The 20,041-nt window shown below is 55.8% G+C and overlaps 10 protein-coding genes across 10 annotated transcripts; 4 read left to right on the top strand and 6 right to left on the bottom strand.

Annotated features, from left to right (window-relative positions):
• Positions 1-1,162: 1,162 nt before the first annotated feature.
• On the top strand, positions 1,163-2,277 carry N656DRAFT_770769 (inositol phosphatase; the record flags this gene model as incomplete). The annotated part of the gene is made up of 2 exons (XM_064813801.1): positions 1,163-2,066; positions 2,147-2,277. 2 exons carry the CDS (start codon positions 1,163-1,165, stop codon positions 2,275-2,277), a joined length of 1,035 nt encoding a protein of 344 aa, XP_064667326.1.
• Positions 2,278-3,028: 751 nt separating this feature from the next.
• N656DRAFT_847523 (3-ketoacyl-CoA thiolase-like protein) lies at positions 3,029-4,902 on the top strand. Its single transcript, XM_064819270.1, has 3 exons — positions 3,029-3,300; positions 3,386-3,474; positions 3,547-4,902. Exons 1-3 carry the CDS (start codon positions 3,294-3,296, stop codon positions 4,705-4,707), a joined length of 1,257 nt encoding a protein of 418 aa, XP_064667327.1. The 5' UTR covers positions 3,029-3,293; the 3' UTR covers positions 4,708-4,902.
• Positions 4,903-5,335: 433 nt separating this feature from the next.
• On the bottom strand, positions 5,336-7,162 carry N656DRAFT_715528 (uncharacterized protein; the record flags this gene model as incomplete). The annotated part of the gene is made up of 1 exon (XM_064812051.1): positions 5,336-7,162. One exon carries the CDS (start codon positions 7,160-7,162, stop codon positions 5,336-5,338), a length of 1,827 nt encoding a protein of 608 aa, XP_064667328.1.
• Positions 7,163-8,280: 1,118 nt separating this feature from the next.
• N656DRAFT_770772 (uncharacterized protein) lies at positions 8,281-9,307 on the top strand (the record flags this gene model as incomplete). Its single annotated transcript, XM_064813802.1, has 3 exons — positions 8,281-8,325; positions 8,379-9,165; positions 9,222-9,307. The coding sequence occupies 3 exons, from the start codon at positions 8,281-8,283 to the stop codon at positions 9,305-9,307; spliced, it is 918 nt and encodes a 305-aa protein (XP_064667329.1).
• A 438-nt stretch (positions 9,308-9,745) lies between these two features.
• N656DRAFT_782614 (P-loop containing nucleoside triphosphate hydrolase protein) lies at positions 9,746-11,155 on the bottom strand. Its single transcript, XM_064815793.1, has 3 exons — positions 10,943-11,155; positions 10,759-10,888; positions 9,746-10,672 (listed from the first exon to the last, which is right to left on the bottom strand). The coding sequence occupies exons 1-3, from the start codon at positions 11,006-11,008 to the stop codon at positions 9,954-9,956; spliced, it is 915 nt and encodes a 304-aa protein (XP_064667330.1). The 5' UTR covers positions 11,009-11,155; the 3' UTR covers positions 9,746-9,953.
• Positions 11,156-11,400: 245 nt separating this feature from the next.
• Positions 11,401-13,280, top strand: N656DRAFT_715488 (TRAUB-domain-containing protein; the record flags this gene model as incomplete). The annotated part of the gene is made up of 3 exons (XM_064812049.1): positions 11,401-11,464; positions 11,513-11,612; positions 11,669-13,280. The coding sequence occupies 3 exons, from the start codon at positions 11,401-11,403 to the stop codon at positions 13,278-13,280; spliced, it is 1,776 nt and encodes a 591-aa protein (XP_064667331.1).
• N656DRAFT_847528 (uncharacterized protein) lies at positions 13,217-14,016 on the bottom strand. The gene has a single exon (XM_064819271.1). It carries the CDS (start codon positions 13,795-13,797, stop codon positions 13,387-13,389), a length of 411 nt encoding a protein of 136 aa, XP_064667332.1. The 5' UTR covers positions 13,798-14,016; the 3' UTR covers positions 13,217-13,386.
• Positions 14,017-14,185: 169 nt separating this feature from the next.
• Positions 14,186-15,794, bottom strand: N656DRAFT_838903 (NAD(P)-binding protein). The gene is made up of 3 exons (XM_064818884.1): positions 15,388-15,794; positions 14,487-15,273; positions 14,186-14,425 (listed from the first exon to the last, which is right to left on the bottom strand). Exons 1-3 carry the CDS (start codon positions 15,629-15,631, stop codon positions 14,215-14,217), a joined length of 1,242 nt encoding a protein of 413 aa, XP_064667333.1. The 5' UTR covers positions 15,632-15,794; the 3' UTR covers positions 14,186-14,214.
• Positions 15,795-16,049: 255 nt separating this feature from the next.
• N656DRAFT_782618 (carbonic anhydrase-like protein) lies at positions 16,050-17,441 on the bottom strand. The gene is made up of 3 exons (XM_064815794.1): positions 17,363-17,441; positions 16,968-17,309; positions 16,050-16,856 (listed from the first exon to the last, which is right to left on the bottom strand). The coding sequence occupies exons 2-3, from the start codon at positions 17,095-17,097 to the stop codon at positions 16,294-16,296; spliced, it is 693 nt and encodes a 230-aa protein (XP_064667334.1). The 5' UTR covers positions 17,098-17,309; positions 17,363-17,441; the 3' UTR covers positions 16,050-16,293.
• A 1,237-nt stretch (positions 17,442-18,678) lies between these two features.
• On the bottom strand, positions 18,679-19,827 carry N656DRAFT_770777 (L30e-like protein; the record flags this gene model as incomplete). Its single annotated transcript, XM_064813803.1, has 4 exons — positions 18,679-18,879; positions 18,937-19,446; positions 19,508-19,582; positions 19,825-19,827. 4 exons carry the CDS (start codon positions 19,825-19,827, stop codon positions 18,679-18,681), a joined length of 789 nt encoding a protein of 262 aa, XP_064667335.1.
• Positions 19,828-20,041: the final 214 nt, after the last annotated feature.

Below are 20,041 nucleotides of genomic sequence, written 5' to 3' on the forward strand. Positions count from 1 at the left end.
AGCACTAGAGAAGCCAAACTGTCACGAGGACGTTTGCAACGTCAAGTAGAAGGCACTTACTAAGAACATTTCAAACCCCAAATGCCAGGAACAGCTTACGGGCTCCAGCTGATCAAGTCATCTGACTTGCAGGCTCCAAAGGGAAACAGAGGGCTTAGCTTCTTGCTGAAGACGTCTCCCGATTCGTGGCATCGGGAAACGCTTCCAGAGCTGCGGGGCAGGGGCCAAGAAATGCCGAGCTTCTAGATGCGGGTCCCGTCGGGACAAAGCACATCGAAATACATCCCGCCAATGCATCCCGTCCCGGGAAATCCTCTTTTCGGGAATCAAGTTCTACACTACGTGTATTGGAGATTCTTCATCCATATCTCCGTCAGATACTCGGCTTCCTCTCGACCGGATTTGATATGCTGTCCTTGAATAACGGGGTATATGGGGCCAAAGTAGAGAAATATTGGAAGAAACGGCAGGAGCTCAATTGGCTACCGCAAGTAATGAACTCCTGGTCCCCTCAAGAGTGCTTTTGTCCGCAATGGGGCATTCGGAGAGGCACTGATGTCAGAGGTTTCCCAGCCCCGCCAAAGCCGCTCCATACATAGCCGCTCCTTTGCCGACGGCGGCCGATGAGGGGCACGGCGCGGGGTGAAGTAAGGTACCTGAACCCGGTGTATGCGCATGTACTTACTTACATACACTACATGCCGGCTGCTCGCAAAATCAAACTGAACGGGGTAATGAAGGACCTCGAGACAGACTCATCAACGTGGCGGGGAGCTTAGGGATGATAGCGTTAGGGGTCTCGATTACTCTACATATAGCGTAGGTTCCCGCAGGATGCACTAGTAGTAGACCTAGTAAGAAAGGCAGACAAGTCCCGTCCATTGTCTCGATCTTCTCCTCGGTCCTGTGTGATATAATACCCCGACTACTCCACTTATACACACGTTGGAGCTGTCTCTCTTGTTTGCGTCTGTCCCCCCTCTTTCTCCTTTCCTCCTTATATCCTGCTTAGGCTCTCGACGATACCGAGCCATTGACTGCACCTATTACAAGGAAACTTGGAGACGTACAAGAGGAAACTTGCTCATAGCACCCCCTCGCGCTTTACACGTCTTAATCAGCCTTGAACATCCAAAGCTTGAAAGACACCACCACCGACACAATGGCGGTCAACGCCAATGGCGGCGAGGTCGAGACGGAGAAGGTCAACACCCACATCGTCACCCTCACACGGTTCCTCACGGAAGAGCAAGTAAAGCATAAGGAGGCCACCGGAGACTTTACGCTCCTCTGCCATGCGCTGCAGTTCGCGTTCAAGTCGATCGCCTACTACATCCGGCGGGCTACGCTAGTCAACCTGACGGGGCTGGCGGGGTCATCCAACACGACGGGCGACGAGCAGAAGAAGCTCGACGTCATCTCAAACGACCTGTTCATTGAGGCGATGCGGTCAAGCGGAAAATGCGCACTCCTGGTGTCGGAGGAGGAGGAGAACGTCGTCTTCTTCAAGGACAGCAAGAACGCGCGCTACGCCGTGGCGTGCGATCCCATCGACGGCAGCTCCAACTTGGACGCGGGCGTCTCAGTAGGCACCATCTTTGGCATCCACAAACTTGCCGAAGGGTCGACGGGCACAAAAGAGGACATTCTCAAGCCCGGGACGGAGCTGGTGGCCGCGGGCTTCACCATGTACGGAGCGTCGGCGCAGCTCGTCATTACGATGCGCGGTGGCACCGTCAACGGCTTCACGCTCGACAACGGTATCGGCGAGTTCATCCTGACCCATCCCAACATGAAAATGCCCAGGAAGCGCGCCATCTACTCGGTTAACGAGGGCAACTCGCTTTACTGGGAAGACCACGTCAAGGCCTACTTTAACTCGCTCAAGGAGGCCCCCGAAGGCGGTAAGCCCTACAGCGCCCGCTACATTGGCAGCATGGTCGCCGATGCCTACCGGACGCTGCTGTACGGCGGCATCTTTGCCTATCCGGCCGATAAGAAAAGCCCCAAGGGCAAGCTGCGCATCCTGTATGAGTGCGCCCCAATGGCCATGGTATTCGAGAATGGTGAGTTGCCACTGTCCCTCCCGACCCCTGAGCACTTGCACCGTAACCAGCGCTGACCGCTGCGAAACCCCTGATTTTAGCCGGTGGCCAAGCTGTCGACAGCAAGATGAGGAGGATGCTGGAGGTCGTGCCCGAGCACATCCACGACAAGTCGGGCATATTCATGGGCAGTTATGACGAAGTCGAGAAGGTCAAGGCATTCCACAAGTGAGAGGACTCGCGCAAAAACGGTGGCCGGCTAGCATGATTCATCTGGATCACATGTGGACACTCACAGAGTACATATAGTACACTTTGGACATGCCATGTTAGCAGTTCGCGCGGACTTGACTGAGCCTGCTCCCTGGAATCCTGTTGGATGTGTGTGAGACCGAAGCGTGGAGGCCTGGAAGTTCAACGAGTCAACAACACGATTGTTGTGTACTGACTCGAAGTTCCATGTAGTTCCCTATAACAACTTCTCCAGGGCGACGAACAACTCTGCTTGATAGGTGTCTTGACAAGCACGTGCGGTGGCAATCGCTGCCTGTGGACTCGAGGGACTTGTGGTGTGTATGCCAGTTTCGAATCGAAGCGCAGACAAGAAAGGAGCAAAACATGCTCCCGGTGCTCCGTAGTTACGGACCAGAAACGGCTGGCATGTGAAGCATTGACAAAGCGAAGTTATTAGTGTAGACTTTGATCAAAGAAGAATACTGGAGATGTCGGAATTGGTTGGAAGGTCGCACCAGCCTCATGTCCCCGAGGTTCCCAAGGAACCGGATGTTGGGGAAGGAATCTGGGGCAAAGAAGGGGATCATGCAGAGCCAGTCTCCAGACTCGACTTCGAAGCATGTGAAAAGGCGCTGAGAAATGCACCCCAGTCGACGCTAAACCGTAAGCGGCAATGCCTCGGCCGTTCTGACATCACCTGGGCCGTTACAGTGGCCAAACCACCGCGTGGACCACTGTGTGCGCTCCAACTTACCGAGTTCCAGGCGAGAACGGAGTTCGTAGCAGATGTTGAGTGCCGCTCCGAGGTAAAAGTTGCGCTTACCTTCCTGTAATCCATACTGGTGGAATCGCGGCTCGTTTATAAGCTCCCGAGATATTTGCCTCTTGCACGTTCTTACCCCGAAAGTTCAAAAGAAATCAGCACACCTCATCCTCTCCATCTTCATCCCATTTCCGTTTTCTGGGTTATCTCAACTTGTGTCAACGGTTTGATATTAGACGCCAACCTTCAAGATGGGCGGTAGGTTTTGCCTCCTTACTCAAATGGCGTTGTCGGCGTTGTCGGCGTTGTCAGCCCCTTACTGACTGATCTTTCTCTTCGCCAGCTCTCGATAGACTTTCTCAACTGGGCAACCAGATCTCCGGCGTCTCCGTGAGCGGCAAGGCTAAGCTGCTCGAGAAGAATCCCGACGATGTAAGCTCTAACTTTTTCACATACCTGCGGGTTGTCCTACGACATCCCCCCGCTAACTCTACCTCTACGCAGATCGTCGTCACCTGCGCGCTGCGGACGGCCATCACCAAGGGCGGAAAGGGCGGTTTCAAGGACACATATGCCGCCGACCTGATGGCGGGCGCCCTCAAGGGCGTCATCGAACGGTCGGGCATTAACCCCGCGCTGGTCGAGGACATTGTGGTGGGCACGGTGCTCGCACCCGGCGGCGGCGCGACCGAGATGCGGGCGGCCAGCCTGGTGGCCGGCTTCCCGGAGTCGACGGCCGTGCACACGCTCAACCGGCAGTGCTCGTCGGGTCTGCAGGCCTGCGTGGACATTGCCAACGCGATCCGCGCCGGCATGATCGAGATTGGCATCGGCGCGGGCGTCGAGAGCATGTCGACCCAGTACGGCCCCGCCGCCGTGTCCGAGTTCTCGGAGCTGCTCGAGAGCCACCAGGAGGCGGCCAACTGCAAGGTGCCCATGGGTGTGCTCTCGGAACAGATGGCCAAGGCCCGCAACATCTCGCGGGCGAGCCAGGACGCCTTCGCCGCCCACTCGTTTCAGAAGGCCGTCAAGGCCCAGGCCGCGGGGCTGTTCAAGGAGGAGATCCACCCGCTCAAGGTCAAGTTTGAGGACCCCAAGTCCGGGGAGACCAAGGAGATTGTGGTGGACCGGGACGACGGGATTCGCGACGGCGTGACGGCCGAATCGCTCGGCAAGATCCGCCCGGCGTTCGCCAAGGATGGCAGCATCCACGCTGGCAACGCCAGCCAGGTCAGCGACGGCGCCGCCGCCGTGCTGCTCATGAAGCGCTCGACGGCCGAGCGGCTGGGCCAGCCCATCCTGGGCAAGTACGTCGCGGCCTCGGTGGTGGGCGTCCCGCCCCTGCTCATGGGCGTCGGGCCCTGGAAGGCCATCCCCAAGGTGTTTGAGCTCGCCGGCATTAACAAGGACGACGTCGACATCTTTGAGATCAACGAGGCCTTTGCCAGCCAGTGCCTGTGGTGCGCCAACGAACTGGGCATCCCCGCCGAGAAGATTAACCCCAAGGGCGGCGCGATCGCCTTTGGCCACCCGCTCGGCTGCACCGGCGCGAGGCAGGTGTCCACGCTACTGTACGAGCTTAAGAGGAGGGGGCAAAAGGTCGGTGTGACATCCATGTGTGTTGGTACGGGTATGGGCATGGCGGCGGTCTGGGTGGCCGAGTAAAAGGAGTCAAACAGTGCTAATTTGAACCGCTTTCTTCCTGTATAACATTATCATGACTTGGCTATGAGTGGGAGTTATATCCTAGAAGGCAATATGCATTCCTATTCTATCACTTTCTTGGGCCAAATATCGAGATGGCCCTCTTGCGCTTTCTATTGAATGTCACATCCAGCAGGTCTACAAGTTGCCTTAAACTGCATGCATCATCATCATCTCAGAAAAGAGTTCTCGTCTAGCGCCGCGTATAGTAATCGGCATTTTGTCGCTACAGCGGCCGCCTTTAAGCCCGGCCTAAAACCAAATGCGTTCCAACAAACATCTCGCTGTTAAGAATGAAGCAATCAGGCCGATTTCCGTTCCCTCCATATCCCATGTCCATGTCCAGCTGTGTGTTTCCGTGTAAATCAGTCCCAGCCCCCGACCTTTAGCGACTACTCTATTCCTTAAGCCTGGTAAGCCCATCACTAAATCATTTGTGACGTGCATTGACGTCGACCCAGTCCTCGTGTACCCCCTCGCAGAGCAAGTCCTCTGGAGGGACGCTATCATCGTCTTCGCCATCATTGTGCGCCTTTTCTATCGTGTTTTCTTCGCATGGCATCGTCTCTGCCGTCCGCTGCCCGGGCGACTAATCCTGGCTCGCACTCAGATCCATGTTCTTGTCCCACATCATGCGAAGCAGTGCGAGCGTCCCGGCGTCCTCGGTCCCGTCCACCAGGCTGGCCCCGCTGAGACCCTGCCGTTCATGCATCCTGCTGGCGCCGTCGTCGGTACCGAGACTCGAGCTAGCGCTAGCGGTGGTCAAAGCTGAGAACGTGCGTCCCGGCGTGAGCGGCCGTCTTGAAGATTGGGAATCCATCAAATCCACCATGCCAGGATCACGCGCGTGAGGGTCTTGTTGATGAGGTCTAGAGTCAAAACGGCCACCAAGCTCCGAGACTCTGGTCGAATGCGTACCACTGCGGCTCTGAGGTATTTGGCGGCTGCCGCCGACGCCGGGCAACTGCATTACCCGCGAGAGAGACCGGGCAACCGGGCTCACATGCCGGCGCACTGTAAGATATTCCATGCCTGTTCTTTCAAGCAGTTTCGCGATTCTTCTCTCTTCGGAATCATAGGCGGGCACGCCGCCTAGAGGCCCGGCGCCTGCTGGGACTCCCGAAGGACCTAGTCCTATCCCGTTGTGAGGGTGCGTTGGTTCCAGACTGGAGCTTGCCCGTTGTAGATTCAACTTCTGCTGAGTTCGGCTCATATCCCTGGGCACCACGTAATTGCCATTCCGCCGTGAACGGGGCGCAATGACTCCTTGGTCTGCATCCTCCTCGTCGGTGAGATTATCCTCTCGGGCCCCATTCATCCCGTCCATGCCGGCTCGTGGTAAAGTTCCTAGGGACTGGCGTCGTTTGGGCACGCCGTTCAACGCCGCCCGAGACAGTCCGCCTCGGTTGGCAGCTGACATGAATGACTCTCCTGGTATGCCGGATCCGGGCTCTTGGCTGTTGTTCCCCTTGAACCTGGATGTTAGTTCTGCCTTGCCGCTACTGCCCGGCCGAGCCTGCGATACCGTGCCGGGCGTGCCGGAAAAGGAAGGACCATTGCCGGGGCTTGAGTCTCGCGGTGATTGTTGCCGTGACGAGGGAGGCCGCACTTCGACCGTTTCAGTCGACATCATGGGCGGGGCGCGCTGTAACGAGGTTCGCGATAGAATCCGGGTGGTCAGGTACTGGCTGTGGCTGCTCGCCGCACGGCCCGGACTGTGCGCGCCGTTCTGCGTCCCGTTCGCCCCAGAACGATCGTTTGTCTGTTCTCGATCCAGTGTGGATAATGCTGCCTGGGTATTCTCCTCGCCGCGCCGAGAGAGCAGGGGTGAGGCAGATGTGCTGGCATCCACCCACTCGTCGTCTGGGTCGTCGTCGTCTTGGCCGTCGTCGCCGAGATTAAAGTGAACCTTGGTGCTTCCCGACGACCTGAGCTTGTCCACTGCCGGATTGGACGCGGAGCGATGTAAATTGGTGGCGGACTTTGTCCTCTTGCCAGCATCGACTTGGGAGCGATTGCCCCTCAGATTTGTGTGCGATGGGTCCTTCTTCAAATTGGTCGTAGACGGGTCCCGGGAGAGCTTGAGCTCCGAGGTTGCGCGACGGTGGTGATGGGCCCCAGATCCGGACCCGCGATCGGGTGAGACGGAGCCGTGTTTGCGGTTCAATTTCGTCGTTGATGTCGACGCATGGTGCTTATGGAGGCCTTTGGAAGACGGGACCCGAGCATGTAGCCGGCCGCCAGTACCGCCGCCAACAAGGTGTTTCTGGCTCTTGACGCGATGATTGGGATGTGGGAATTGTTGTGGAAGCTGCTGCGACGGTTGGTCGGCGTCGGTGACGGCGCTGTCGAGGACGTTCATTGTTGGCTTTTTTGATTGGTTGGCTCGCGCCGCATCTGTGTCTGTCTCTTTCATTACAGCCCTGTTTCTTGGTACCCGATTTCTCCCAACGGCCTAACTTGATCTCTCGCCACAGATTGACCAGGGCGAGCTGTCCTGCTGTGATCAGTCGTTGGCGATGCCTTGGTCGGCCTCTCAATTCCTAGCGGCAGAAAGCAGAGCGAGTATTCCGTTCAGGTTAAACTCGTCATAGGAATGTGGGGAAGATGGTACCGTCAATGGGGTTTTGTGGTCGGGATTGGGAAAGTCTTCGGAACCGAAACGAACCGATCGAGCAATTGCTCCTTTGAGAGTCACGGTTGAGTATTTCTACGCAGTGTTGCTTCAAGTTCACAAGATTCACAGTCAGATAGAGAGTTCGACCGGTGTTGGTCTCTCGGTTAATGGGTCCATGGGACCTTCTCGTTCCTATGCTTGTGCTTGTGAATCGCTTGCATGGGGCCGAAGCGGTGACGGAAGTCGAGATATGCTAGTGATATTATTGGCCACTATGACTTGTCTCCACATCTTGAACCACGTTGGCGCCGATCAAGGATTTACACATGTGTACTTCGTACTCTGTACAGTATCAAGACATCTCCCTATAGGTACGTAGGAAGGGAGCATCACAAAAATCGTACTTTAATAGCTTCCATTGAACATTTCATTTGAGTGACCCACGAGCCCGTGTAGGAACAGTAGTTATTCGGGCTAGATAATGCCGGACTCACCTCGCGGGAGTTCAGTAGCCCTTTTCTTACATCTTTGACCTTACCATGCTTACCTACAAAGTAGTGTAGTTCCTGGACAAACCAATTTCACATAGAATAACATTAATTCTGAAGAAAATTCAGGGAACATCAAACCGCGCTCATGGGCTGGACAATGCCCTCTCATGGATGGGCTCCCCTGAGATCTTGGAAGAGTTCAATTCATGATGTACTCAAGACAGTGCAATATATGTAATATTCAGATTCGCACGGTCCTGTACGTGTACTTACAGTGCCGCGTGCGCCTCGTCCTGGAACCGTTCTTCCTTGATTGACCTGGAGAGTTGTAACCCCGCCACTGCAACTATCCTCCCAACCGAAAGATACCGTTTGAAGTTGTGTGGTGCCGACCGCTCAACCCCAATACCATTGTATACTGTCAAGATGAGTGCGCAGCTTGAGGAAGAGCGGAAGGAGTATGAGAGCCAGGTATGTCCAAGCCGAAAAATCCGACTAGAAATGAATTCTGACATCGGTCGCAGCTCGAGCTCGTTGTCGCGTCGCTTAAGGACGACCCCGACAATGCCGAACTGTTAAACCTCAAGGGTGAGCTGGAACAGATGATTCGTCTCATCGACGATTCAATCGCAGAGTTGAAGCCCAAGAATGAACCCGCAAAGGCCCCGTCGAAGAAAGCTCCCTCGCCGGCGCCCGTCGAGCAAAAGTGGTCGAGAGAGAATCACCCAGCCTTCAAGAAGGCCGCGCCCGCCGAGGAGAAGGAGAAGGAGAAAGAGCCGGAGATTATCACATATCAGGTCAACGACAATGTGATGGCGAAATGGGTCTCGGGCGACAAGGGTTTCTACCCAGCCCGTATCACTTCGGTGACTGGTTCGTCCACGGCACCCATCTACACAGTCAAGTTCAAAAGCTATGATACAGTCGAGACGCTTCGTGCTAAGGATATTCGCCCGGTTGCTCAGAAGCGGAAGGCTGACGGCACTGCCGTCTCGACCAACAGCACTGCCATCGGCGGCGCCACTGCCTCGACGACTGTGGCCAGCCCCTCCTCGCTCACTCCGACCGCATCCAACAACGGCATCGTCCTGTCTGCTGCAGCCGACATGTACCCACAGGCGCAGGCCGCTAACAAGGCGGCCGTGGGCAACAACGACGAAAAGCCCCGTCCAAAGTTCAAAAAGATCAAGGCAACAAAGGAACTTGAGGCGGGCAAAAACAAATGGCAGGAGTTTACTTCCAAGGGCAAGGTCGGCAAAGCGGTCAAAAAGGAAAGCATGTTTCGCACTCCAGAAGGCGCTCATGGTCGGGGTAGGTTCTTTTTCGTAAATCTTTATTTCCACCAGAAAGCTAACATTCGTTCACAGTCGGCTTCACAGGCTCAGGCCAGCCTATGCGCAAGGATCCAACTAGAACCCGCCATGTCTATCAGCCCAATGAAGATCTGGACTAGACTAACTCGAGGTTTTTTTATTCTCAGAGACGTCGTCACGGCCTGGAGCGGATCAACTCGCACTTTTGCGAAGCGAGCGACGACGGATGCCTGGCATTAGGTTCTTTTTCATTGGAGCGGGACACATGGGCTGGCGTTTTGGTTTGGGACGAGTTTGATTTGTTTCCTTCTCTTCCTCCCCAGCTCATTGCTTTCTCAGACGGAGGCTAACGTCCTTTCTAATGACCATCCTGCTGTATACTGTAGAGCGCTATACGCAGCACAAGTAGCCGGCTGAAGTACCGGCCCACGTGGCTGCGTAGGGATACTAGAGCTTGCTGTGGTATATGCAGACAAGATACCCTATTGTCAATGTTCTTCATTTGTTGATGTGGTTGTGTGGCACGCAGAGCAGAAGACCTCATGAAGTCCAGCGGGGTACCATATAACGGAACTGCCTAGTGGTTTCGGCCGCATAGTATTAGGGGGTATATCTTCCATCTCGACCTCTCTCAGGCTTGGGCCTGACACCGGATCCTAATAGTATACTGCCTCGCAGCTAGCGACAAATCACAGACCTCGGTATACCTACACATAATAGTACAATGCAATGTCCAAGTCTCAACCTCTAATCCATCTCAATCCATTCATAGAAGTACAGACGCGATCAGACCTCCAAGCCAACTTTCCCCGCTAACCTCCTCGCGACATGCATGAACACCTTTGCCCTGTCAGACTCCGGCTCCGCCACAACCGTCGGCTTCCCCCGGGCGCCGTCCTCGCCAATGTTGGGGTGCAACGGCACGTCGCCGAGCAGCTCCAGGCCGTGCTCGTCGCACATCTGGCGCACCCTGTCCTCGCCGCCAAAAACAGCCGTTTCCCCGGCGCAATGGGGACACCGGAACAGCGACATGTTCTGCAGCAGGCCCAGCACGGGCACGCCGACCTTGGCAAACATGCCCACGCCTTTAACCGCGTCCTTGACGGCCAGCAGGTGCGGCGTCGTCACGACCAGGGCGCCGTCCACGGGCACCTGCTGCGCGATGCTCAGCTGCACGTCGCCCGTGCCCGGGGGCAGGTCCAGGACCAGCACGTCGAGCTGCTGGCCCGCCGACGCGCCCCAGTCCACCTCGTGCAGCAGCTGCTGGACCGCCTTGAGCAGCATCGGCCCGCGCCACACGACGGGCGCCGACTCGTCTGTCTGCAGATAGCCTAGCGACATGGTCCGCACGCCGTAGTTGGTTAAGGGCAGGAGTTGGTTGGCTGGGGTGAGCTGTGCCGTGTGCGACGCCAGGTTGAACAGCGTTGGGATGGACGGGCCGAAGATGTCCGTGTCCAAGATCCCTGCGCGCAAGCCAAGGCGTGCGAAGGAGAGGGCGAGGTTGGCTTTGGGGTTGGAGGGTTAGTCGTGGAACCCCTGAGGTAAGAGGGAGGAATAAAAGGGGGTAGGGGTGGAAAGGGGGGCACCGAACCGGCTATGGTGCTCTTGCCGACGCCACCCTTGGCGGATGAGACGGCGATGATGTGTGAGACGCCTCTGATGGGTCGTTTTTGTGGTAGGCCGCGTTGGAATCTTGGGATGGTGCCCTTCTGGGGCAGGCCCTGGGAGGGTTTAGGGACATACAGATGGGATGGGAACTGGCATGGAGGACTTACAAGTGGATTCCCATGACGCAGTACCTGGGAGGTGTGCATGAGACGGCGGGTGATGTTTGATTTCATGATGGAATGGGATCCGATGGACAGATCCCATTTATGTCCCTGAGTTTGGGGCTGCTCGTTAGTATTTACATGATATGTCAAAGGCGGGCATTCATGATGTCCACTGCAGAGAAGCTCTGAGACACTGAATTTCAATAGCGATCTCAATGGCCGCTGTGAATCTTCCATGCGCAGTGGTGTTCTGCAGCCCACAGCGGTCTCATGCACAGTGGTTAGACCCACTCCAAGCTATTATGCCCCACTGTTCCTGCAGTGTAATCAGATTCTGCCTCCTGTCACCGCCAAGATTTTGCTGGTGATCTTCCAGAGTCCAAACCGCCGAAAATTTCATGTGGGGTGCATCGAGAATTCTCTCCTGCAACTTACCCTATCCGACTCCTAAGGAGCCCGCCATGTCTACTACGCGGAAGCCTCGTTCGCGGCGGTTTGCCGAGTTTGAGGAGAAACCGGCAAAAGGTGCGCTGGTATCCGCTTCTGACAATTGCTTCGACTGACAGTTGCCAGACTTCGACATCGAGAACGAAGCTCCCGACAACGAGGAAGAGAGCGTCAGCGAGGAGTCAGGAGACGAACTCGCCGGCACAGAGCACTATGTCGCTGTTGGGTAGGTTTGGGCGACGATTTTACCGCTGGAATTGCGCATTGACAATATCCTTACAGAAAGAGCAAGCTCCGGCAAAAAGAGGCCATCTCGCTGGGGCCAGAATACCGCGGCACGCGCGTCAGTAGGGCGGCATTAGAGGAAAGCAGCGATGAAGGAGAGGACGAAGAGGATGACGAGGAGGGTGACGAGGAGCATGACGAAGAATTCGACGACCCAGACACTGCCGATCCTGAGGCCGACCATGTCGACGACGATGCTGAAATCGAAAGTGACAACGCGCTATGCGAGAGTGACGAGGAGCACCTCAAGGACTTTACATTCCCCGCAAGCTCCAAGCCGCGGGTTCCTAATGGGCGGATCGCAAAGAGGCCGACTGCGGCGGATTTCATGTCCTCGGAAGACGAAGATCACGCCGAGCAGGATCAGGACGATAAGTCCGAGGAAGGTTCTGAGGAAGGTTCCGAAGAAGGGTCAGAATTCGATCAAGATGGCGCCCGGCTAAGCGGAGAAGACGACGATGAGGATGAGGAAAATCTGGAAGCCAAGAGTGGGGATGAGGAAGAAGAGGAGGAAGAAGAAGGCGGTTCAGATGAAGACGAAGAAGAGGAGGATGAAGACGAAGAAGAGGAGGATGAAGACGAAGAGGATGAGGATGAGGATAGCAGGTCCGACGGCGACGATGAACGCGCCAGGCTGCGGAAGCTGGCAACCGATGGCCAGAAAAGTATCGTGGCCGCCATGTCCCAGGCTGCTAGAGCGGATGCCGAGAAAGGCGCCGCGGTCCGAGTGCAGCGCCGAGCTTTCGATGCAATCCTGAACCTCCGAATTCGATTGCAAAAGGCCCTGATAGCAGCGAATTCCTTCGGTGTGGTCGACAACAGCCATGAAACGGCTATGGAACCCTACCTTGCCGCCGAAGAGGCTGCCATCAAGCTCTGGAACACTATCGACAGCGTCCGGCACAGCTTCATGCCTGAAAGCAGCCGAGCCAAGATTGGTGAAAAGAGAAAACGGGAGGTCGATTTGGATACCCCGAGCCAGTCAATTTGGGAGAGTATGGAGATGGTCGAGGAGGCTGCACTATCGCACAGACGAAAGGTCCTCGACAAGTGGTCTGACAGGGTGAGGAAGACCACTGCAGCTCCTTCGACCAGGAAATTGGTCAAAACAGAAACGCAGTCATTGGTCTCGACGCTTGACAGCCAATTGGTGAGCTCCGAGCGTCTGATCAAGCGAGCGCGGACACCCCGTTCCTGCGCGCCGGCGCAGGCTGCGAAGAAGATTGAAGAAGACGCTGCAATCTACGACGATGCCGATTTCTACCAGCTTCTTCTCAAGGAGCTTGTTGATCAGCGGAGTACAGACACTGGTGCGCCGGGCGAGGGAGTTGCAACCGTCCGATGGGCAGCGCTGAAGGAGGCCAAGACGAGAAAACATGTTGATCGAAAGGCAAGCAAAGGCAGAAAGTTGCGATACACGGTGCACGAGAAACTGCAGAACTTCATGGCGCCAGAGGACCGCAGGTCGTGGGAGGAGCATGCGATAGACCGGCTGTTTGGCTCCCTGTTTGGGCAGAAGATGGAGTTGAAAGAGGATGAAGATGTGTCGGACGAGGAGATGGGCGGAGTGAAGGTGGAGGAGGAAGGTTTGCGGTTGTTCAGGAGCTAGAGATAGAAGCCGGGCCACTGTTGGAAGTGGCTGTACATTGGAAATCTGCTGCACAAAAGACCCTGCCCTTCGCCCCATTGTTGATCTCTATGTCGTGGGTTATCTGCTACGACATAATACCCATCAGTCCACCACCAAAGAGCGAAATCAGGCAGCCCAAATGAACCACAAGATGGACCACCGGTCCGCCCAATACCTTCTGTTCCTCCCGCCTGCCCTTTGGCCCCCTGGCCAGCCTCACATACGCCCGATGAGCAGGCCAGACGTGGTACGTGGCGAAGCAGAGGCTTACTTTTGCCACAAGCTGGTTGTTGTACGACTCCCCGCCTGTCAGGAAGACGAGGCAGACAAGGTTGATTGCCAGCAGCAGGCCGCCGAGGTTGCGGGAGATGAGAATTGCATCCGGGGAAGCGTTGAGCAGCTGCGCCTTTGGGAAGAATATAAAGGAGATGGATGCAGGGGTTTCGATCAGAAGATGGAATAATAATGGGAGGTGAAGGCTCGGGTGGAAAGGCATTGTTCCCTTCTGGGATCAAGGAGCCGGTGGTTGATGCAGCAATTGTAGCCTTCGAAGTTGGCTCAGTTAGGTTGGGGGAAATCCCCGGGCGCGGATTATGATGCGACAGACTTGAGAAGTAACGCTGCTAAAGTAGCAAATGTGTATCTAGCGTATTGCCGTTGACGTATAGCTAACGCCGTGTCGATAAGAAATCGCGTTAATGTAAGGAAACCTGCGTTGGGTTATGTCGACGGGAGTGTTTTGGAACGTGAGCGGCCCGCATATTTGTATCACCAGCAACGTTTCGCGCCAAGACCAAAAGGGGTAATAACCCCTTTTCGACACGACGGAACGGGATAATTCTGGAGGAAGCTCATCGCATTCAACGGTAAACATATCCAAGATACTCTTCATCGCCAGTGGACAAGTGAGTTCTCAAAATCCCTGAACGACAGTCCCAATGCCTCTTTCTTTCGCATAGTCGACCAAGTACATGCCGACTGACAAGTCCATCAGCCCAAACCCAACGCTCTTGTAAATAACGTTTCCCGTCCGAAGCCGTTGTACCAAGTGTGCCATTCTATGCTTCTTCTCATTCTCAGCCGGGCTCAATGTCGCATCGTCGAGCATGGCCACTTCTCCAAGTCTGCCAAACTCATCATCAGTCACGGTCCTTCAACAACCTCGCCAGAGCCAAAATGACTTACTCAACAAGCTGCTCCTTAGTCACACCGGCCTCAATCAGCTCCCCAGCCTCCTTCAGCGCGCCGTCGATAGTATCGACAACGATCACTCCCTGCTCACCCTGAACCGCCTGCCTGACCAGCTCCCCCGGCAGCTCCCTCATCTGGGGTGTATAGCTCCCGATGGCGACGACCAACCTACCCTCCGCCTTAGACTCCAACCACTCGGCCTCAAACAGCGCCTCTGTCGAGGGCGTACAGCAAAACACCACATCCGCCTCCCGCAGCCGCGCCTGCAACACCTCCCTCTCTCTTCTTTCCTCTTCTTCCCCTTCCCCATCACGATCACGCTCCTTATCAATAGCACTAGCGGTAGTAACCAATTCAAACCGACACCTCGCCCACCCCTCAGCATCCTTCACCCCCTGACTCGTCTCAACGCAAAACCTCCTTACCAAGCCAACTGCGCGCGTGCTGGTCCTGTTGACAACAAAACACACCATTTTCACCTCGCTCCCACGCGCTTTAAGGGCAAGCCGCACGTGCCAGTAGGCCTGCTCGCCGCACCCAAACACGAGCAGTGTCCCGACGCGGGCCCGCCGCTGCACCACGCACAGCGAGGCCAGCGCCGTGCGGAACGCTGTCAGTGCCCCTGCATGCAGCAGGCCGTGTGCCGCGCCGTGAGGGGTGAAGAGGGTGATTGCGCCCGTCGGGCGGATCTTGGTTTTCTCTGCTGCTGCTGTTCCGCAGGAGGTGGTAGAGGAGGATGTGGTGGTGGTGGTGGTGGGGGATGCCGAGGTGAGGGTTATGACTGGGAAATGTGGAAAGGGCGGTTAGACGGGAGTCAGTGTGTTGTTCTGTATAAGGTAGGTAGGGAAACTATGGTATCCCTTAGAGGATGGGATGGGAGGAAAATGGGGCTCACCCTTGATGCCGTTGCCGACCGAGCTCGAGGACGGCATGAATAGCGTCGTGGCACCGGTTGCCGTGTTCTGCACTGAGATGCGCTCGGGTTGTTGGACCGATGAAGATGCACCACCCCCTTGGCCGCCTGTGGAGTACTCATGTAGAGCTGCAGCGAGCGCACCCCGGAAGCCCTCCAGTTCCGTCGCCGTGAGGGCTTCCAGTAGCGCGCGGATCTCATCGTCGTTGAGGACTGTGAGCGGCATTCTGTCTTGATCTTGGACTACCGGTACCAGTTGTCAATGTTCGTTTGGGGCATGGAAATGTAGGGAATTGTGCTGCAAATATAGGTCCGGCCGCCCGGCAACCGGGATCGGAGCGCCGGTCAAGAGGACGGGGAGGTAGGTATTGCCAAGGCCGTTGCTTGCCGGTAGGCGGTTGTTTGGCTGTGGAGATTGACTGACCACTGCAGTCAAAGCATTTCGATTTAAATGGTTTTAAGGTTACCTATGATGTAGCACCACTCTTCGCATGGGGAGCCGACTTCGCTTGCAACAACAAGCTCCGAGTCGGGGTCTCGAACCCACCGGTACGACATTTACAGCTACCGAGTTTGTGATGGGAATGCCTGGAGCCAAAACGTGATGAAAAAGCAGCAGTTCATGGTCTTGTCTCTGCGATGGCCTCATAACTCGGCGTTCCCGGCGTTGCTGGGCGCAATTCAGGGGTAATTAATCTCTCTCTATCATGACATCAAACAACAGCGGATTCATACATCAACACAAGTGCTAAGTTAGGTTTTGAAGGGCAACACTAACCAACTGATGCCTCGAAGATCCTGTACTCCATTGCCGAACAAACAGTTGGCCTCCTGATTGACAGACCAACCACATAGGTAACCGTCAAACACCCCCACACATTAACACCATCACCGCGCCGACATGGATGCACCCCTCCCCCTGAACACCAGCTGCGCATGCCTCCCCCTGACCACGTCCTGCTCGCCGGGCGGCTTGGTGCCGAAGCCCAGGTCCCTGATCCTGCCCGACGCAATGTCAAACAGACATCCGTGCACCTCGAGGCCCCTCTCGCGGACGGCCTCGTCGATGACGGCGTTGGCCATGAGAACCTTGACGCCGGCCTCGATGTTGAGCTCGGCCATGCGCACGGCGCGGGCTGCGTCGTCCTTGATGGCCGCCAGCTCGGCGGCGTGGGCCTGGCGGACCGCCTTGAGCGGCGTCAGCCACGTGTCCAGCACGCCCCCCACGCGGCCCGAGGCCAGGGCGGCGATGGCGCCCCCGCAGCACGTGTGGCCGCACAACACCACGTGCTTGACCTTGAGGTGCGCCACAGCGTACTCGATGACGGCCGACGTGTTGATGTCGGTCGGCGAGATGATGTTGGCGATGTTGCGGTGCACAAACACGTCGCCGGGCTGTAGGCCCAAGATGGTGGTCTCGGGACAGCGGGAGTCGGAGCAGCCGAGCCAGACTGTTTCATGACAGGGGCAGAGGTTAGTTGTCTGTTTCTTTTCTTTCCGTCTTTCTGACCGGTATTCTCGAGGGCGAGGTAGGGTATGGGAAGAGGGAAAAGAAAGCTTACGGATCTGAGGGCTTTGCCCGCTGGCGAGCTTGCTGAAGAACTGGGGATTCTGATGGGCCTTGTAGCCCGCCCAGGCATTGTTGGAGCTCAGGGCGTACAGAAAGCTGTCCTCTGGTTTCGCGGAAGGCATACAAGGTCAGCATACCACCACCGTTTATATGGTAACTTTGCTGTGCTTCTCATTGAGTGGTCCTGGGGATGATTTTCACTCACCCTCGGCCATGTTGCTTCTCGGATAGATGTCAGCAGAGCGCAAGAGGAGCGGTGCCTAGGACCAGCGAGTCTAGAAGCCGTCGGATAGCGTTATAATCAGTGCGCAAGAGCCAAAGTCTCGCAATTCCCCTGAGTCGGGTCAGGTCGGGAGCAATATATAGCAAGTTCTTCAGACCACTAACACCACTCTCCTGCTGAGGGGTGTTACCCTCCCATTCGGAATCGGCCAGATAGACGGTTACCCGCGCCAAGAGAACCCGGGTATATGTACAGAGTAGGATATGTAGTGTAGCCTCACCGGGTCGCAGAGCCAAGCAATGGTCGAGATGTAGATGCACAGCGTGGTTTTTAGGTTGGGAGGCGTCCAACGCTATTCACCGCATGCGTGGGGGTTTCTGACGGGGCCGGAGACGGTCAGACGACGATAATTCAGTGTTGAGAAGGGAAGGTCGACTCACGCCATGATGCCGACGGGGGGTTGCTCCTGCTCTAATAAGAATCTTGCAGCATGCCCGGAACTTGGATTGTACCAAATATCCCATCAAAGCAATGCATCCCTTCCTCTCCCTCCATCCAAACAGTCGGGGCTCTCTCTGCCACAATTCGACATCCCAACAGTAACCCCCTGCGCCATCTGAAATGCGGGATGAAACCCTCCAATCCAGATTGATAAAACGATAAAACATGCAAACTCCGATTTGCCTAAGTCTTGAAATCAGGAACGCAGGTTGAGCGCAAAGCATATGAGAATCCCACTGATGGGTTGAAGGAGAAAGATGTCTGCTCATCAATTCCGTTTATTGATTCTTGCTGGCGAGGTCTTGGTTTTGGCAAGAGCCGGCTTGGTATGGGCTCGGCATGGCCATCTTCCGTTGCCAAAATCGCCGTCGGTAGCTTAGCCTTCTATGTAGCTCGGAATCGAGGCAGGATGGGATCCTTCTTGAACATGGCCACCCAGAGTTCGTCGTATACGATATGTACAAATTATGGTGTATTGTATGGCGCTGGTGGACCTTGTTCGGGCTCCCCGGCTCAAATTGCTCCATTGGCGATTTTGGCGTCCATTGGTCTCAATTGGCAAATCGTCGAAGTGCACTCGAGGTGCCGTCGATCCCTCACCAGTGTTGCACGAATGCCAGTCTTCATGTTGCCCCTTGATGCAGGCGCCGGCCATCAACGGTTTGTGCTCTTTCTCCACGTTTTGATTCTGTCGATCAGGGTCAAGAGATAGCTACGGTAACCGGGAGTCGTCCGCGTGACAGCATCTTTGGGTTGCACCAAGGGGCTCAAAGACTGTCACAAGCAGGTGGCATTTCGGAACACCTCCCTTAGGGTATCCATGGCATTATTCATTTGTCCCAACCGAGAAAGAAGAAAACAAAACACCCATGCCCAAATACGGCCGACGGAAGCAGTTTATTCACCCTGATCTGGTTTTGGTAATCCCGTACGCCATTCGCAAGTGCAACCATGCCCAACCGACCATTGAAATGCATCCTTAAACCTTGATGGCTGTCTCGAGCGCCTTCTTGCGCTTCTCGATGCGCTTCTGAGCCTTGGCACCCATAATACCACCACCCCACTTCTTGCGGGCATCCTCGTTCTTCTCAAGGTAGCCTTCCTTGATGGCCGAGATGAGCTTGGACAGCTCGTTCTTGTCCTCGGAGCGGACCTCAGTGAGGGCGAGAACAGCAGCAGTCTATGAATGACTAGATTAGAACATGACTCGAAAAACCTGAGCTGCGAGTGCTCTTACCTTCTTGTGCACGACCGTTCCAAGTCTGGCCTTGCCCTTGATGATGGCGTAGGGCACGCCCATCTTGCGGCAGAGAGCCGGCAGGAAGATGACGAGCTCAATGGGGTCGACATCGTTGGGGATAAGAACGAGAGACGCCTTCTTGTTCTCAATGAGGCCGACAACGTGGTTAAGACCGTACTTGACGACGTAGGGCTTCTTGCTGACGTCTTCCTTCTTCTTGCCTTCCTTGATGGCCGTCGCCTCCTTGAGAAGACGCTCCTTCTTCTCCTGCTTGGTTTCCGGGCGGTACTTGTTGAGGAGCTTGAAGGCCTGGGCCGCCGTGTTCTTGTCGAGGACATGCTGGAACTGGGCGATCGCAGGAGGCACCTTCAGGCGCATGTTGAGAATCTTCTTCTGGCGCTGAAGGCGGACATACTCCGGCCACTTCACCATGCGCGACAGGTTACGCTTGGGCTGGATGTCCTGGCCAATGCCGAAGTTGCGCGGCCGCTTCTCAATGAGAGGGTTCTACAGGCGCGTGAGCAAACAATACTCGAGGGAATCAACCGTGGGCTTCGGAGCAACTTACCTTGGGGGCCTTCTTGGAGCCAGCCTTCCCCTGGGGGAAAGGGGCCGGAGCGACCTTCTTACCAGACTTCGGAGGCTATCATTGAGAAGAAGACATCAGTAAATGTTTTCCATTGACTGCGGTCTTCTGAACTCTAAAGAGCGGCCGGGTGGACATTTCTATCCACCGCGGACCAGCTCAAGCCATTCTTCACCTGCGGCGCTCTCGCAACCGGCAAGCGGAAATCATGCAACTCGAGAGGACCTCAAGAGCATATTGCAACACGGGCATCATAAAGATGCTTGCAGTAATAGTGCTGTTTTCAATCAAAAGCTTACCATTTTGTCGTTGGGCGATTTGCTCAGGACCGGAGCGTGTTGACCGAGAAGAAATTCTGGAGAAGGAAATTTGGCTGCGCAGTCAGAAAAAGAAGGCTTGTGGATGTGCAAAAAAGCTCGGACCAGCCGTAGGGTACAGCGGGCGATCTTCGGCTGCAGAAGGTGGGGCCAACTTGAGCTCCACCCAAGAGAGCGTGTGGGCCTGCAGATCCCAGGT

This window comes from Canariomyces notabilis (genome assembly GCF_033297395.1).
Source record: "Canariomyces notabilis strain CBS 508.74 unplaced genomic scaffold N656scaffold_23, whole genome shotgun sequence".
Taxonomy (NCBI): domain Eukaryota; kingdom Fungi; phylum Ascomycota; class Sordariomycetes; order Sordariales; family Chaetomiaceae; genus Canariomyces; species Canariomyces notabilis.

What these genes read in the sequence shown, in the direction of transcription:
- N656DRAFT_847528 (XM_064819271.1), bottom strand. Translation starts at nt 13,797, where the DNA reads ATGCCTTTCCACCCGAGCCTTCACCTCCCATTATTATTCCATCTTCTG.
- N656DRAFT_782618 (XM_064815794.1), bottom strand. Translation starts at nt 17,097, where the DNA reads ATGCCTTCCGCGAAACCAGAGGACAGCTTTCTGTACGCCCTGAGCTCC. An exon ending in CGGGCAAAGCCCTCAGATCC is followed by an intron (nt 16,857 to 16,967) that starts GTAAGCTTTCTT and finishes GTCATGAAACAG; the next exon opens with TCTGGCTCGGCTGCTCCGAC.
- N656DRAFT_847523 (XM_064819270.1), top strand. An exon ending in TCGAGAAGAATCCCGACGAT is followed by an intron (nt 3,475 to 3,546) that starts GTAAGCTCTAAC and finishes ACCTCTACGCAG; the next exon opens with ATCGTCGTCACCTGCGCGCT.
- N656DRAFT_782614 (XM_064815793.1), bottom strand. Translation starts at nt 11,008, where the DNA reads ATGAAATCAAACATCACCCGCCGTCTCATGCACACCTCCCAGGTACTG. An exon ending in TGCGTCATGGGAATCCACTT is followed by an intron (nt 10,889 to 10,942) that starts GTAAGTCCTCCA and finishes AAACCCTCCCAG; the next exon opens with GGCCTGCCCCAGAAGGGCAC. An exon ending in CGGCAAGAGCACCATAGCCG is followed by an intron (nt 10,673 to 10,758) that starts GTTCGGTGCCCC and finishes CCAACCCCAAAG; the next exon opens with CCAACCTCGCCCTCTCCTTC.
- N656DRAFT_838903 (XM_064818884.1), bottom strand. Translation starts at nt 15,631, where the DNA reads ATGCCGCTCACAGTCCTCAACGACGATGAGATCCGCGCGCTACTGGAA. An exon ending in GGTCGGCAACGGCATCAAGG is followed by an intron (nt 15,274 to 15,387) that starts GTGAGCCCCATT and finishes CACATTTCCCAG; the next exon opens with TCATAACCCTCACCTCGGCA. An exon ending in ACTAAGGAGCAGCTTGTTGA is followed by an intron (nt 14,426 to 14,486) that starts GTAAGTCATTTT and finishes TGAGTTTGGCAG; the next exon opens with ACTTGGAGAAGTGGCCATGC.